This window comes from Neovison vison, chromosome 2 (genome assembly GCF_020171115.1).
Source record: "Neovison vison isolate M4711 chromosome 2, ASM_NN_V1, whole genome shotgun sequence".
Taxonomy (NCBI): Eukaryota; Metazoa; Chordata; class Mammalia; order Carnivora; family Mustelidae; genus Neogale; species Neogale vison.
In genome coordinates this window covers 197,638,259-197,651,734 of record NC_058092.1, presented here as the reverse complement: position 1 = coordinate 197,651,734, position 13,476 = coordinate 197,638,259, and the positions used below count along the sequence as shown (strand labels likewise).

Sequence of the window (13,476 nt, the reverse complement as noted above, 5' to 3'; positions counted from 1 at the left end):
TCTTGTCCTGCCATCCCTCCTTGAGTAGCCCATAGCAAATGATTTTGCCTTCTCCTGGCCTCCATTTACTCCATTTACTCAGCTGTGGAACGGGTGTAAGAACATCTAGCTGGCAGGAGCCCTGAAAGTCTTAGTAGGACTCCTCATGTGAGAGCTGCTGGCCTTGCCCGGGGTGGTTCTCAGTCTCTGGAGGGAGGCAGCATTTCCTGGGGGTCCCCCTGAGTGCAAGCTGCTAGGCCTGGGCCCTGTGGATCAAAGTCAGTGCGGCTTTGTCTCCAGGCTGACCTCTCCCTCTCTCTCCCCTCTCTTCCCAGCCTGTGACCTCATGACCCAGGGGATTCTGGCCTTGGTCACGTCCACCGGCTGTGCGTCTGCCAACGCCCTGCAGTCCCTCACAGATGCAATGCACATCCCACACCTCTTTGTCCAGCGCAACCCTGGAGGGTCTCCGCGCACTGCCTGCCACCTGAACCCCAGCCCCGACGGGGAGGCCTACACGCTGGCCTCCAGACCACCTGTGCGCCTCAACGACGTCATGCTCAGGCTGGTGACAGAGCTGCGCTGGCAGAAGTTTGTCATGTTCTATGACAGCGAGTATGGTGAGTTGGGGGCCGGGGTTTGCTCTGGGGCTCCTGGGAGGCACCTTGGGCTCTGGGAGACCCTCGAGCCAGGCCGCTGCTATGACGGCCAAGAGCTTCAGGGTGGTCTGGGTGGAGTGGGTCTTGGGGTTGATGGGGCCCAGCCTTGAGCTTGCAAATGGGGGGATTGCTACAAAAGCAGATCTGTAGACAGGCACGAATGTCGCCTAGCAACAACACCTTATCATGATAGCTGAAGTTTGAATCATCTTAGAGTATTCAATAAAATATTAATAAACTGCCGGCAGGGATCCGAAGGGCTGCACGTAGGTAGCGACGGAGGCTGGCCAGCACGGTCCTTTCAGAAGACCCCTCTTCAAAGACCGTCCCTCACGCTGGACAGTCACCTGACCCTCCCAGCTCCCTGGTCTCCCCTCAGTGTCAGGGTCTCAGGCAGGGGCAGAGGGCAGGGGCGGGGAACCCCTCCAGGGTCATGGGACCAGTCTGGGATCATGGGGGTATGGCTGGACACAGCTTTTCTGAAGACCTCCCAGAAGAAAAAAAAATAAGATTTGTTGGTTAAAAATGCACCAAAAAATGGGCTTTGGAGAACTAGTTTTAGGTGTTCTTATGGCTGTCCTGTGAAAGACCAGTCCTAGTCCCAAGATGAAATGGTTTCCATGATGTGTGTTTTTTTAAAAAAGACTTTTAATTTTGAAATAACTGAGATTCCTGTGCAGTTATGAGAAATGGTCCAGAGAGATCCCGCGCACACATCACCCAGGTTTGCGGTGGGCAGTATGTGGTGTAACTCACATGAAACCATAAGGAGGACTTGACGTTGGTGCGATCCCGAGACCTTTTTACACTTCTCTGGTTTGCGGACACTTGGGTATGCGTGTTCACATCTGTGCAGCTTTATCATGGGTACATTCTTGTGGCTGGAGTCAGGACACACGACGGTGCCCTCAGCAGGATCCCTGTGCCCCCTTTGCATAGCCACTGCCTCTCCCATTACATGTCTTTAAAGGGTGGAGGGGTGCTGGTAAGGGTTGGCGGCCCAGTGGCTGGGGCCAGGGTGCCGCGGGTGAGCCCTCTAAACTCTTGCCTCGTCTCTTGGTGAAATCATTCCTTTGCCAAGAATGTAACTAGGAAGAGAAGCCAGCATATGTTTGCATTTGCCTAAATACTCTGCTGCTCTAAGACTGGAATGTTGTCCTCCGCTCTTGAGCAAATATGCTGTTTGGAGTCTTCCAGAAGGAATTGGAAGAGCAAACAGTCACTGGGCCGAAATGAAGATGAGGTGGTGATAGAGACAAGGGTGACCCGAGGCTCCAGGCGCTTGAACTAGAGACTAGCCGGCACCTGGCCTCTCCTTCCCACCTGCATTCATTCCCTGGTGCTGTGCGGGGTGTGGTGGGGGGTGCTGGACGAGCTCACAGGGCACCTCTCAGTGCCTTGGTCTTCTCTGAGAATCTCTTCTACTGATGTTTCAACGAGAGCATCCAGTGTGTTCTGTGGCTGGCCGGTGGACACCGCCAGGGCTGGGTGCTGTGGGGCTGGGTCTGTACGCCCTCCGGTTCCCTTCTTCAGACGTCTTTGCTCTCCTTGCGCTGTGGTCCATAGAAGTTCTTCAAGCCTTGGTTCTCCCCAAGGCCTGGGAAGGGGGGGATCTCTAGCCACAGGAGGGCAGGGAGCAGTTCTGTGGCCTGCCCACCCTGCCTGGGCTCCTGTAATTCTTGTACCTGATGAATGACACCTGATGGCACTTGCTCAAACTATGAGTTTTTGTATTATTGTACCCCTTACTCTAAGTCAGCTCAAGGATCAAGACCCTGAGGAGAGGAGCCCCGATCTCTACGTGTCTGAAGCTTCCCTTCTTTCCTGGGAGCTGCTCTCACAAACACATGTCTCCCCCCTGCTCAGCCTGATCTCAGCTTGTCCTGACCCACTCATGAGGGCTGATTGCTGCCGAGCACTGACTGTCACACCAGGCTACAAGCTCCAGGAGAGTGGGCCACTGACTGTTCACGGCTGTGTGCCTGCTGCTTAGCACTGTCCCTTGCACGGAGAAGGGCCCAAGAAATTGTCACTGTATGAATGAGTCCACTTATGAGGATATGGGGTTTTCAGACAATTTTCACATAAAACAAAGGAAGAATGGGAAGAAAGACAAGGCACCCGATAGTCTCACCTCTGAGGTCAGGGAGGTGGGCTAGGATGTTTCATTCTGCAGATATATTGCCCTGCCCCTTTCCTCTCCTCTCTGACTCAGAACCTCCAGTCAAACGAAAAGGTGTGCCCCCTTTTCTGACATGGATGCTTTTGCTACCTTTGGTGGGGTTGAGCTTAGTTCTCTCTCTCTCTTTCTTAAGGATTTTATTTATTTATTTGAGAAGGAGAGAGAGAGAGCATGGGAGAGTGAGCATGAGCAGGGGGAGGGACAGAGGGAGAGTGGAAAGCAAGATCCCCACTGAGCAGGGAGTGTGAGGAGGGGTTCAATCCCAGGAATCCCCAGGAACATGACCGGAGCTGAAAGCAGACACTTAATTGACTGAGACACTCAGGTGCTCCTTGAAGTTAGTTTTCAACCAGCCTGGACTTTATCAGTGATTCCAAAAAGACATAGGGTGACTGATAGCTTTCCTCTAGCAGACAGGCAACTGGTAGGACCTCAAATGCTGTGTTGAGAGGGATGCCGAGGCTGTATTGGCTCAGCAACAGAAAATGCCGTGGTTGCTCTGTGAAGTTTCCGTGTCGCAGGGGAGGGGCTGGTGGCAGCCTGACGTGTTTGCTGATTCTGCTGTGGGTGCTGGGGGTTAATGGAATACCCGGGCACTGCTATACATTGGAGTGTTGCTGTCTTTGGTGCTGATCCGTTTGGCTTGAGGCTTTCTGGAGGCCAAAGCTCTTTCATCGGATTCTGTGCCAGACCTCCTATCTTTGTGGGCCCTGGACATCAGTCCCCTGATCTGACAGCCTCCAAGGCCAAGCTCCAAGCTAGTCTCTGTAGACTTTAACCACTTGGACTCCCATCACTTGTCCTGGCTATGCTCCTCGTGCATGTCTGGTTTCTGGCCTGTTTTGCCCCCTGCCTTGTGTTAGGTGGGCCGAGGTGGTGGAAGGTCATGTGCTCTTTGCTGTGGTACATGCAGCCCCCTGAGAAAGGGGGTGGGTGTCTTCTCAGCATGGCTGGCATTGGCCTGTCTGAGAGCAGTGGGTAGACTCAGGCTGCTGCAATGCCCGAGACAAATGGTGCCTCCAGAACTCCTCAGGGCCCCTCCTCCACCCCACCTCTGCACCACGAGCTGCAGATGAGCCCAGTTAAAAAGCAAATTGAGTGTAAAGACTGTTTTATTCCTTCCAAAGTCAAACAGAAGGGTTTTGGGGATATGATGGCTTTTTTTTTTTTTTGATGCTGATCTACAAGTATCTTTACATATATGAAGTGTATATTATATGTATATATATGTTAAAGACATTCCGTGACTCTCTGAGGTGGGATTATTGTTGGCGTTTGACAGGTAAAGTACATGAGGCCCGGAGAGGTTCTTTTTGACCTGAATGCTCATGTGCTTTGCCAAGGCACCATCCTATTTCTGTAATCTGGGGCTTGCTATGCTCCAGCTTCTTCTCCCTGTCCTCAGCCAGGCAGAGTTGATGCCAAGAAGGAGGGAAGAGTGCTTTGGAATGGACTTGGCATCCCAAGGCTGGTGTGCTCAGGACGTGAGTGAATGTCACATGGGAAGTCCCTCCCTTGCTGGCGGAGTCCTGATTCTTCCCTGCTGGCCCCTCAGCTTCCTTCTCAACCCAGGAATGACCTTCCTTTGGTGGAACCTGAGGACTGGGCATTGGAGTCAGGAGTCGAGGGTCGAAGAAGCCGAATCACTGGGCCCAGAGACAGAACTTGGCAGAGGGGTGCGAGAGGAGTTTGCGTGTATACAGTTTACAAAATGTAAGATGTGCCATTTGGTAAAATTCCATCGAAATTACTTGTATGCTTGTTGTGACAGCAAAAGGGAAAATAGAAAAGAAGCTGACATTTGGGAGAGAAAAATCTGTAACATGAAAATACCAAAAGTTTGGATCGAACAGAACAGAGAACTTTCTGACGTGCCACTTCAAATTCTGGGATATTCATTTGTGTGTTGGGGGAGTTGGGTGCCAGAAGCTACAGCCACAATTTCTCCCTAGTGAGTACACTGGAATGAGGGCGGTAGTCGGGAAGGAATCTTAGAAATCACTGACTCATTCATTCAACAAATATTCAGAGTCCCCACCACGTACGATGACAACGTTTCTTTATTATAGATGAAGGAACAGGAAGTTGGCTAGGGCTGTCCAGGACTGGAGTGTGAAGACGGGACCCCAGGACTCTTTCCTCCACTGTATCCCCAAGGGTGCAGTGGTTTGCCGTGGACTCCTGGGCCAGCCTGCAGGCCAGAGATGGGTCAGTATCTGCATGAGTAGCTATGTATGCTGGTTTTTAAACTATTAAAATAATTAAAAGTCAACCATGATAATAATGTAGATGTCAAGTTAAAAGAATGATAAGAAGATAAACTCCTGTGAACTCATACTAGTTTAAAGAGATGCAAAGCAGGGGCGCCTGGGTGGCTCAGTGGGTTAAGCCACAGCCTTCGGCTCTGGTCGTGATCTCAGAGTCCTGGGATCGAGCCCCGCATCGGGCTCTCTGCTCAGCAGGGAGACTGCTTCCTCCTCTCTCTCTGCCTGCCTCTCTGCCTGCTTGTGATCTCCGTCTGTCAAATAAATAAATAAAATCTTAAAAAAAAAATAAAAGAGAGATGCAAAGCAGCCCTGTGCATCCCATTGTTCTTACCTCCTCCCTTACTGAGGGGATGTGACCATGATCCTGACGGCGTAGGATCCCAGTCCTTGCTCTCCTTGCTGGCTTGTCACACAGGCACGGACCCTGCCAGACAGAGCATGCAGTTTGACCTGTTAGTGAACCTTAAATATAGGGGGTCACACTTCTGTGCACTTTCGTGACTGCATCTTTCACTCAGAATTAGGTTTTTGAGATCCATGCATCTGATTCAGGGTGTGTTAGCAGTGATTTTTTACGATTGTGTAGCATCATCTGATTTATTATCTGTTTTAGTGTTATGGGTATTTGGGTTATTTCTAGGTTTTTGGTATTATAAATAATGTTCACTAGAACATTCTTGTATTTGTCTTTTGAGGTTTGTGTTCAAGACTTTTTTTTTAAACTTATGAACATTTTTTTAAGGTTTTTAAAATAGTTATTTATTTGACACAGAGAGAGAGAGAGATCACAAGTAGGCAGAGAGGCAGGCAGAGAGAGAGGAGGAGAAGCAGGCTCCCCGCTGAGCAGGGAGTTCGATGTGGGGCTCCATCCCAGGACCCTGAGATCACGACCTGAGCGGAAGGTAGAGGCTTAACCCACTGAGCCACCCAGGCGCCCCTAAATCTTATGAACATTTTAATTTCTTTTTTAAAGTTTAAAGTTTCAAATTTTCTTTTTCATTCTTTCTTTCTCTCTCTCTCTTTTTTCTTTCTTTCTCGTTTTTGTTCTGATCACCTGGTGCTTCTCATGACAAGTGCGCTCCTTAATCCCCATCACCTAATTCACCCCTCCCCTCTCTCCTACCTCCTCTCCAGTAACCAGCAGTTCGTTCTCTCTAGTGAAAAGTCTGTTTCTTGGGGTGCCTGGGTGGCTCAGTCGGTTGAGCATCTGCCTCCAGCGCAGATCATGATCCCAGGGTTCTCGGATCAAGCCCCACATAAGGCTAGGTGCTCAGCGGGGAGCCTACTTCTCCTTTTTGCTCTACCCCCCCCCCCTGCTCATGCTCTCTCTCTCCGTCTCTCTCTAAAAGATAGAAAAAAGTCTATTTCTTGGCTTGTCTCTTTCCTTTTTTCCCCTTTGCTCATTTGTTTTGTTTCCTAAATCTCACACATGAGTGAAATCCTGTGGTATTTGTCTTTCTCTGACTGACTTGTTTTACTTTGCATTATACTCTGTGGCTCCATCCATGTTGTTGCAAACAGCAAGACTTCATTTTTTTATGGCTGAGTAATATTCCATTATATGTATATACTACATCTTTATCCATTCATCAATGGATGGACGTATGGGTTGCTTCCATATCTTGGCTATTGTAAATAATGCTGCATTGAACATAGAGTTGCATGTATCCTTTTAAATTAGTGTTTTTATATTCTTTGGGTAAATACTCAGTTGTGTGACTACTAGGTCTGGGGTAGTTGCTTTTTTTTTTTTTTTTTTTCTTTAAAAAGTAGAATCTGTGCCCAGTGAACTCATGACTCCGAGATTAAGACCTGAGCTGAGATCAAGAGTCAGATGCCCAACCGACTGAGCCACCCGGGTGCCCTATGGTAGTTCGATTTTTAACTTTTTGAGGAGCTTCTGTCCTGTTTCCTACCGTGACTGCCCCAGTTCATATGTGCAAGAGTTTTTTGGGGGTCTATCCCAAGGAGCAGAATTGCTGGAGTATTTGGTCTGGCATGTTTCACTTTAGTAGGTTATTCCAGATTGTTTTCTAGAACATTTCTACTGTTTATACTGTCATCTGCAACATACTGCAACCTCACTAACACCTGGTAGTCTTTTCACTTTTAAGATTTTCATGTGAAGTGGTATCTTGCTATGATTTTTACATTTTCTTGATAGCAGATGAAGTTGAGTGCCTTTTTGTATCTTTATGGGGTATTTTTATTTTCTATGAAATGCCTATTTACCATTTTAAATTTTTGCCCATTTCAAAATTGAGGCTTTTCTTTTTTTAAGTGTGCCTGATAGCTTTTTTCAGTCTGCCTTAATGCACAGACATTCTATACTATATTGTTGTCAGATTTATTCATCTTTTATATGGTTAGCTCTTTTTCATATCATTTAAGAAGTCCTTCCCCACACAAATGTCATATTCTCTGGCCCAAACTTCATTCTCTGCACTGAGGGCAGATGTTCCCCTACAGGCTGGGTATCCACAGCTAGGTCCTAGCACTGGACATGCACAGCTCCTGATGGTAGACCACCTCTCTCCTTAAAGCTGTGGCCTGACATTCCTCCCATGACTCTGTTGTGGGCTTTGAGCCAGTCTTGTTCTTGGTGGGCATTCCATAGCCTGTGGCAAGGTAGTTAGGGAAAGCTTCCTGGAGGAGGTGACAAGGACCTGAATGAGGACTATTACAAGTTAGGAAAGCAAAGGGCAAGGGGGGAGGAGGGCAGGAGAGTGTCCCAGGCAGAGAGAAGAGTATGCTGGGAGGCCTGGGGGCAGTGGAGAAGAGAAAGATCTTATGGCTAGATTATGGGGCCTGGCCAGGAGGGAGGCTGGATTGTAGATCTGGCAGGCCTGAGAGGCTCACTGAGGAGCTGCCTGTGTCCAGGCTCACTGGCTGCTTATAAAAGGGAAGGAGTACTGCATGGAGGGGAAATGTAATCTGACTGAGGATAAACCCAGGGCCTGGAGTTCAGGCCAAAGGCAGAACTTGAACTTCCCAGGTGACTGAGGTGTCAGTGAGAAACAGCTCATGCCTTCTCAGTCCTTGCTCTGGGCTAACCATAGTGTCCCATGTCAGGGACAGCAGCTCACAGCATCTCATGGCAGTTCTTCCCAGTGCACTGGTACTATTCCTGTTTTACAGGCATGGGAGCAGGCTCAGAGAGGTACAGAGGTTTCCTCTAGGTCAGATGGCCAAGGAATGGGGGGCCAGCCAGGTCTGAGTTCCAAAGCTCATAACACAGCTCTGCTCACACACTGCCTCTGGGTCCTCAAGGGGAACACTGCAGGCAGACTCTCTTCTTAATACACAAAGATTTATTGTAGCATTGTTGGCAACAGCAGAAATGGCCAACAACCTAAATGCCCATCTTCAGCAAATTGGTTAATATATTATGATATATATATGTAATTTACAACCAGTTCTTTATGTACTCAGAGGGAGTAGTTCCAACACTTGGAACTGTTAGTTGACAAAAGCAAAGTTGAGAACGGGGATGTGGAGTGTTGCTCTGTGTCAAGGCAAGCTTGTGTGTGTGTGTGTGTGTGTATGTGTGTGTGTGTTTGAGAACATACACAGTTGGTATAAGGAAATGCTGTTTTAGGGAGAGAAACTCAATGTCTCGGGACAAACACGGATGTATTTTTCACTGCATTAAAAAAAAAATACCTTTTGAGTTTTGTACCAAGTTCAAAAAATAAAGAAATAAAAAAGAGAGTGTGGGTTGCTCCCCCTGCCTCCTTCTTACAGCCCATGGTGACTTCTCAGAGCTTCTGGTCCCATCTCTGGAACTGGGATGGGAATTCATAAGCTATACAAATAAGTACTCAGCAGAGGTCCTGGCCCACAGCGAGTGATCTGTGTGATCATAAGAAGTCTGGTGTGGGAACCAGGAGTGGTGGTAGTCAGCGTTCCTCCCTGGTAGGAAAGCATGTGGGTCCACAAGAGGTTCAGCTGTCTGCTCCTCTACTCTGTCTCAGGATGACCTTGAGTGTAGTGCTTCGGGGCCTAGATTTGGGGGCAGTCTGCCTGGGCTGGATCCTGGCTCTTCTCTCTAGCTGTGTGACAGGCGTATCACTCCACCTTGTTGAGCAGTCCTCTCTTCGTGTGTCAAATGGGGATAAAATAATGATCCCTGCCTGATAGGGTCAGCGTGTGGATTAAATTCACTGATACCTGCTAAGTGCTTGGTTGGACTTAATTCCTCAGGAACTGTGGCCAGCTCTGGCCCCATTGCTGCCTATTGTCTCTTGACCTCTGAGCTGGTGATCTCTGCTGTGGCTTGTTCTGAGACCTGGATCACATTTGGGTTCTGTTCTTGGTATGCGGGGATATGGAGTTTGGGGGTCAGCTGTCTCGCCTGCAGGGGACACTCACTGCGTGGTCCCAGGTGGCTCTCGTGAGTCCTCACACGAGATGGGGCCTGGCCAGTCGGATGGCCTGACCCGTTCCCATGGCAAACCTCCATCAGCCATTGGGCCTTACCCCCGCGTCTTCCCGATGTGAAACTGCCCAGAAGACACAATCATTTGGACCAAATGCTGTTTTCATGCTCCGCGCCAACAACGTCTTCTTTCCGGCCCCTGGCAAAGCAGGCCAGATGACTGAACTGCAGTGGGGAGGATCTCATTAATAACACACGTCGTATCATTATGGCATTAGTTTAAATCGAAGTAATAAATGCTTTTTCTAGATGAGATGAGTAAGTGAGTTTAATTGCTAGGAAACCTACCAAGAAGTTCGACAATAACTTTAGCAGGACAAGTGTTTTAGGTTTTGTTCTTCCATCTAATTACAAAGCAACTATACTTTGGGGCATGTTAATTGTAGCATTCTCTAGAAGATTAAAGTTCATTAACCCTGAGTTTCCCTCAGCCCTCCGCCAGATTCCGGAGTGCGTCTGGGGACGGGAGGAGATGCCTGATACAGGCCTGGATAAGGGACGGGAAGGCAAGGCTGCACTGGCCCCCACATCTTTCCCCTTATGCAGCTGGGGCCCATCAGCTTGGCCACAGCAAGAACTTAGCAGATCTGTGCTTTCCTCTCCCACACATACGACTGTGTCCCCTTGAAGACAGATAGGTCCCCATTGCTATCCCTCTCCAGCTGACCCTGATTCTCTGCTTTCCCTGAACCCATTGTCCCCAGCATAAAAGAGGGAACAGGTTTTGTTGTTAAATACCAGGATTTCAGGGAGGGCACCATGTGATGTGGCCCCAATATCTGGGAAGGCCGTTGGCTCAGATTGGATCCCTCCCCGCTTCCTTAGTGAAATGAGATCCTGTGTCTTCTACTGGGTCTCAACAGAACCATCTCCTGCCCTTCTGTCAGGAAGAGGTTGCCTGTTTCCTATTAGGAGCCACGTCAAGAGAGTGCCTTCATTTCTTGGTAATGAACTATATTGAGGTGTAAGTGGCAGGCAATAAAACACACTCATCCGCTGTGTGCTCTTTGATGGTTTGACAGACGTGTGCCGCAGAGCCTGGCGGAGGTGCGGGACGCTGTCCAGGAAAGCAGCATCGGTTTTGAAAAGAGAGAACTGTAGGTCACCTGCCCCTGGGCCCGGTCACTTCAGCCCTGGGGCCTGTGCGCAGCTTCTCTCTAGCTGCCTCTCTGTTCCTTAAGAGGGTTCACGGGGACCCAGAGGGTCCCTGTGGCTGACTGGGAGAAAGGGAGTGGGACAGGGAGGCATGGATGACAGGGGAATGGCAGGGTGAGACTGGGAAGCCCTTTGGCAGCCGTGGCGGGCATTCGGGCCAAAGCCATCTCCAGCAGGGCTGAGAGCCCTGACCATCTGCTCGCTGGCCGGAGAAGGCTTTGCATCCCTTGCTAAACAATGGCTCGCACCTCCTTGGGAAGTGGCAAGGGTGGTTATGAATGCAGGCCTCTGTGTCAGGAAGAGCTAGGTTCAAGTCCCTGTTGCACTGCTTGCTGCATCCCAGGTGAGCCGTGTACTCTTTGGAGCCTTGGTTTTCCTGTCTCCAGGATGCAGAGAGCAGCACCTCCCTCCCGGGCTGGTGGACGAGCCTGGCCTTGGGCACTCACTCAGCACACTATAGTGGGGCAAGGACCTACTGCTTTAAAAGTTTTCCTTTGCCTTTTGCAAGGGGGTCTCAACGGAGCCCACCCAGCTCTGAAGAAGCCCTTTTTGCTGGCCTGGGAAGTGGGTTTCTCTTGCCTGGTGCTCAGCACTGACCTGGCTGGGTGGAGCCCGTGGCGGGGCTCTGCAGGAGAAAGGCCTGTGGGTCTTATGTGGCTTGTGTCCAGAGAGGATCTCTGAGACAGGCTTCAGAACAGCCTTCCCCTTGGGGGTCTCAGGAGGCAGGAGAGTGTTGGGGGGGGCACCCTAAGGAATTCCCCTGTGAAGTGTCCTGAGGGAACCTCAGATGTCAACCCAAAGGTCCACTGTGGTCACCGGGGCTTTCCATTTTGTGCTGGAATAACAACTACTGCCTTTACAGTGGCCTTCAGGCCTGCCCCCTGTCAGGGTCACCTGCTCTCCACACCCATCGATTCCCCTACCAGTTCCTTGCTACTATTCGAACATGCCAGGTGCATCTGGCCTCAGGACCTTTGTGCTGGCTGTTTCCTCTGCTGGGACCCTCCTCCCACAGACACATTAGATGTCTGCAGGCTGCTTCTTCACCTGCAGAGCCTGGCTTCAACCCCGTCTACCTTCCCTCCCCCACTCTTTTGAAGACAGCACTCCTTTTCCTCTTGGTACCCCTTTCTCCTTCCTGCCTTATTTGTTTTCATTAAATTCACTGCCTCTTATTTATTTTTGTGTGTGTTGTCTTTCCCCAGTGAGAATATGAGTTCCACATAGGCAGGGATCTTGTCTGTTTTGTTGCCTGATGCTGCATCCCCAGCATTTAGAATGGCACCTGGGACATAGTAGGTGTTCAATACAATATTCAATGAGTGAGCAAATGAAAGAAGCTGTATTTTGGGGGATTTCATTGCCCCTTTATTCTTCTAGGAAGCTTTTGTTTCTTTGAGTTTTATTTTTTAATTGACTTATCATTGATTCACAACATTGCATTCATTTCAGGTGTGAGACAGAGTGATTGGACAACTCTGTATGTTATATTGTGTTTGCCGGAGTGTCTCCTGTCATGTACAACACTGTCAGAATTCTACTGGCTACATTCCCTGTGCTCCCCATGACTTACTCATTCCATAACTGGAAGCCTGTATAAGATTCTAGTTACGCCAGTGATCATCATTTCTACGGATTCCGGAGATGTACGAAGTCAAAGATCCCCTTTCCAGCAGTGAACCTGTGTGTGCAGCCCTCCGAGTTTCTGCCAGCACTTTCCTCCTCGGCGAGTGTGTAGAGAGAGCCTCTGTATCCAGCACCCAGGGCCCGAGGAGAGTTCAGACAGGCTCCGTTCACGCCAGAGCTCTCCCTGCAGTTTCCCAGGAGGAGCGCGTGTTCGTATCACAGTGAGGGCAGGAGCGGCTGCGGTGGTTTTGGGGGTGAGCCTGCTGGAGGACTTGGTCATTCTTCCTGCCTCAGCTATCTCACTTATCTCTGGGCACACTGACAAACCTTTTGCGTCCTTAGTTTTCTCCCTTCGGTAGAGGGCATCCTAAAGATGCTTACCTCAGAGGCTTCTGGGGAGGTTGGAATGAAATGCTGGATCTGAGGGATCGAGCTCCCTCTGGCCCTAGACCACTTCTCACTTTTCCTGCTCCTCCCTGGGACCCAGGACAGAGCAGGGTGTGCTGGCCTCTCTCGTGGCCTCCGCCTGGAGCAGAGATGAAGATGACATCGCGCTGTGCTGCCAGCTCTCCACGGTGGGCAGAAGCCTGGGAGTTTTGGTTCTGGTGGCAGCTGCCGACCTCGTGTTTCCCACTGGAGGCTCTGGGGGTGGTGACAGGGCCACGCAGGACGAGAAGCTAAGGGTCACGCCTGCCCTGCTGTTGCCTTGTGGGTAGCAGGATGTCTCCTCTCCAGGCCTGTGTCTATCCATTTCCTTGCTGGAAGTCACCTTCCAAGGGGCTGGATGGAGAGCCCGTGAGGGCCTCCATGCTACCCTTGACCCTTCCCCACGTGGGCCTGCGTGCTGTCGTTCGATTTTCGGTTTAATTGTTTCTGCTTGCCTTGTCTGCTCGCTTGCTTATTTGTTTGTTTATTTCCTGCTCACATCCGGAGCGGGTTTGCAGAGGCTTCTAATGAGGCCCCCAGATGCTGAGGTAGAGAAAGTGGCAGTTAGAAAGTCAAGGCAAGGCCACCGCGGCTGTGCTGGCTGGGAGGGTGGCAGGGACCACCGTAATTACATTCCGCTGGCAGCCTGGAGGGGAAGAAGCCACAGATTGTAGGATCCTCGAGTCCTAGAGAAGAAGGAAGCAGGGTGGCAGGCTCCTGGGAGGGACCAGGCTTCGGTGGCCC

General features: G+C 50.1%; 1 protein-coding gene across 1 annotated transcript in view; it reads left to right on the top strand.

Moving 5' to 3' along the window:
* The window catches only part of GRID1 (glutamate ionotropic receptor delta type subunit 1), a 705,818-nt gene that overhangs the window by 149,755 nt on the left and 542,587 nt on the right, over nucleotides 1–13,476 (top strand). The window contains exon 3 of the mRNA XM_044239973.1: nucleotides 315–599. Coding sequence (XP_044095908.1) covers nucleotides 315–599 — 285 coding nt within the window. The remainder of the gene's footprint in view (nucleotides 1–314; nucleotides 600–13,476) is intronic.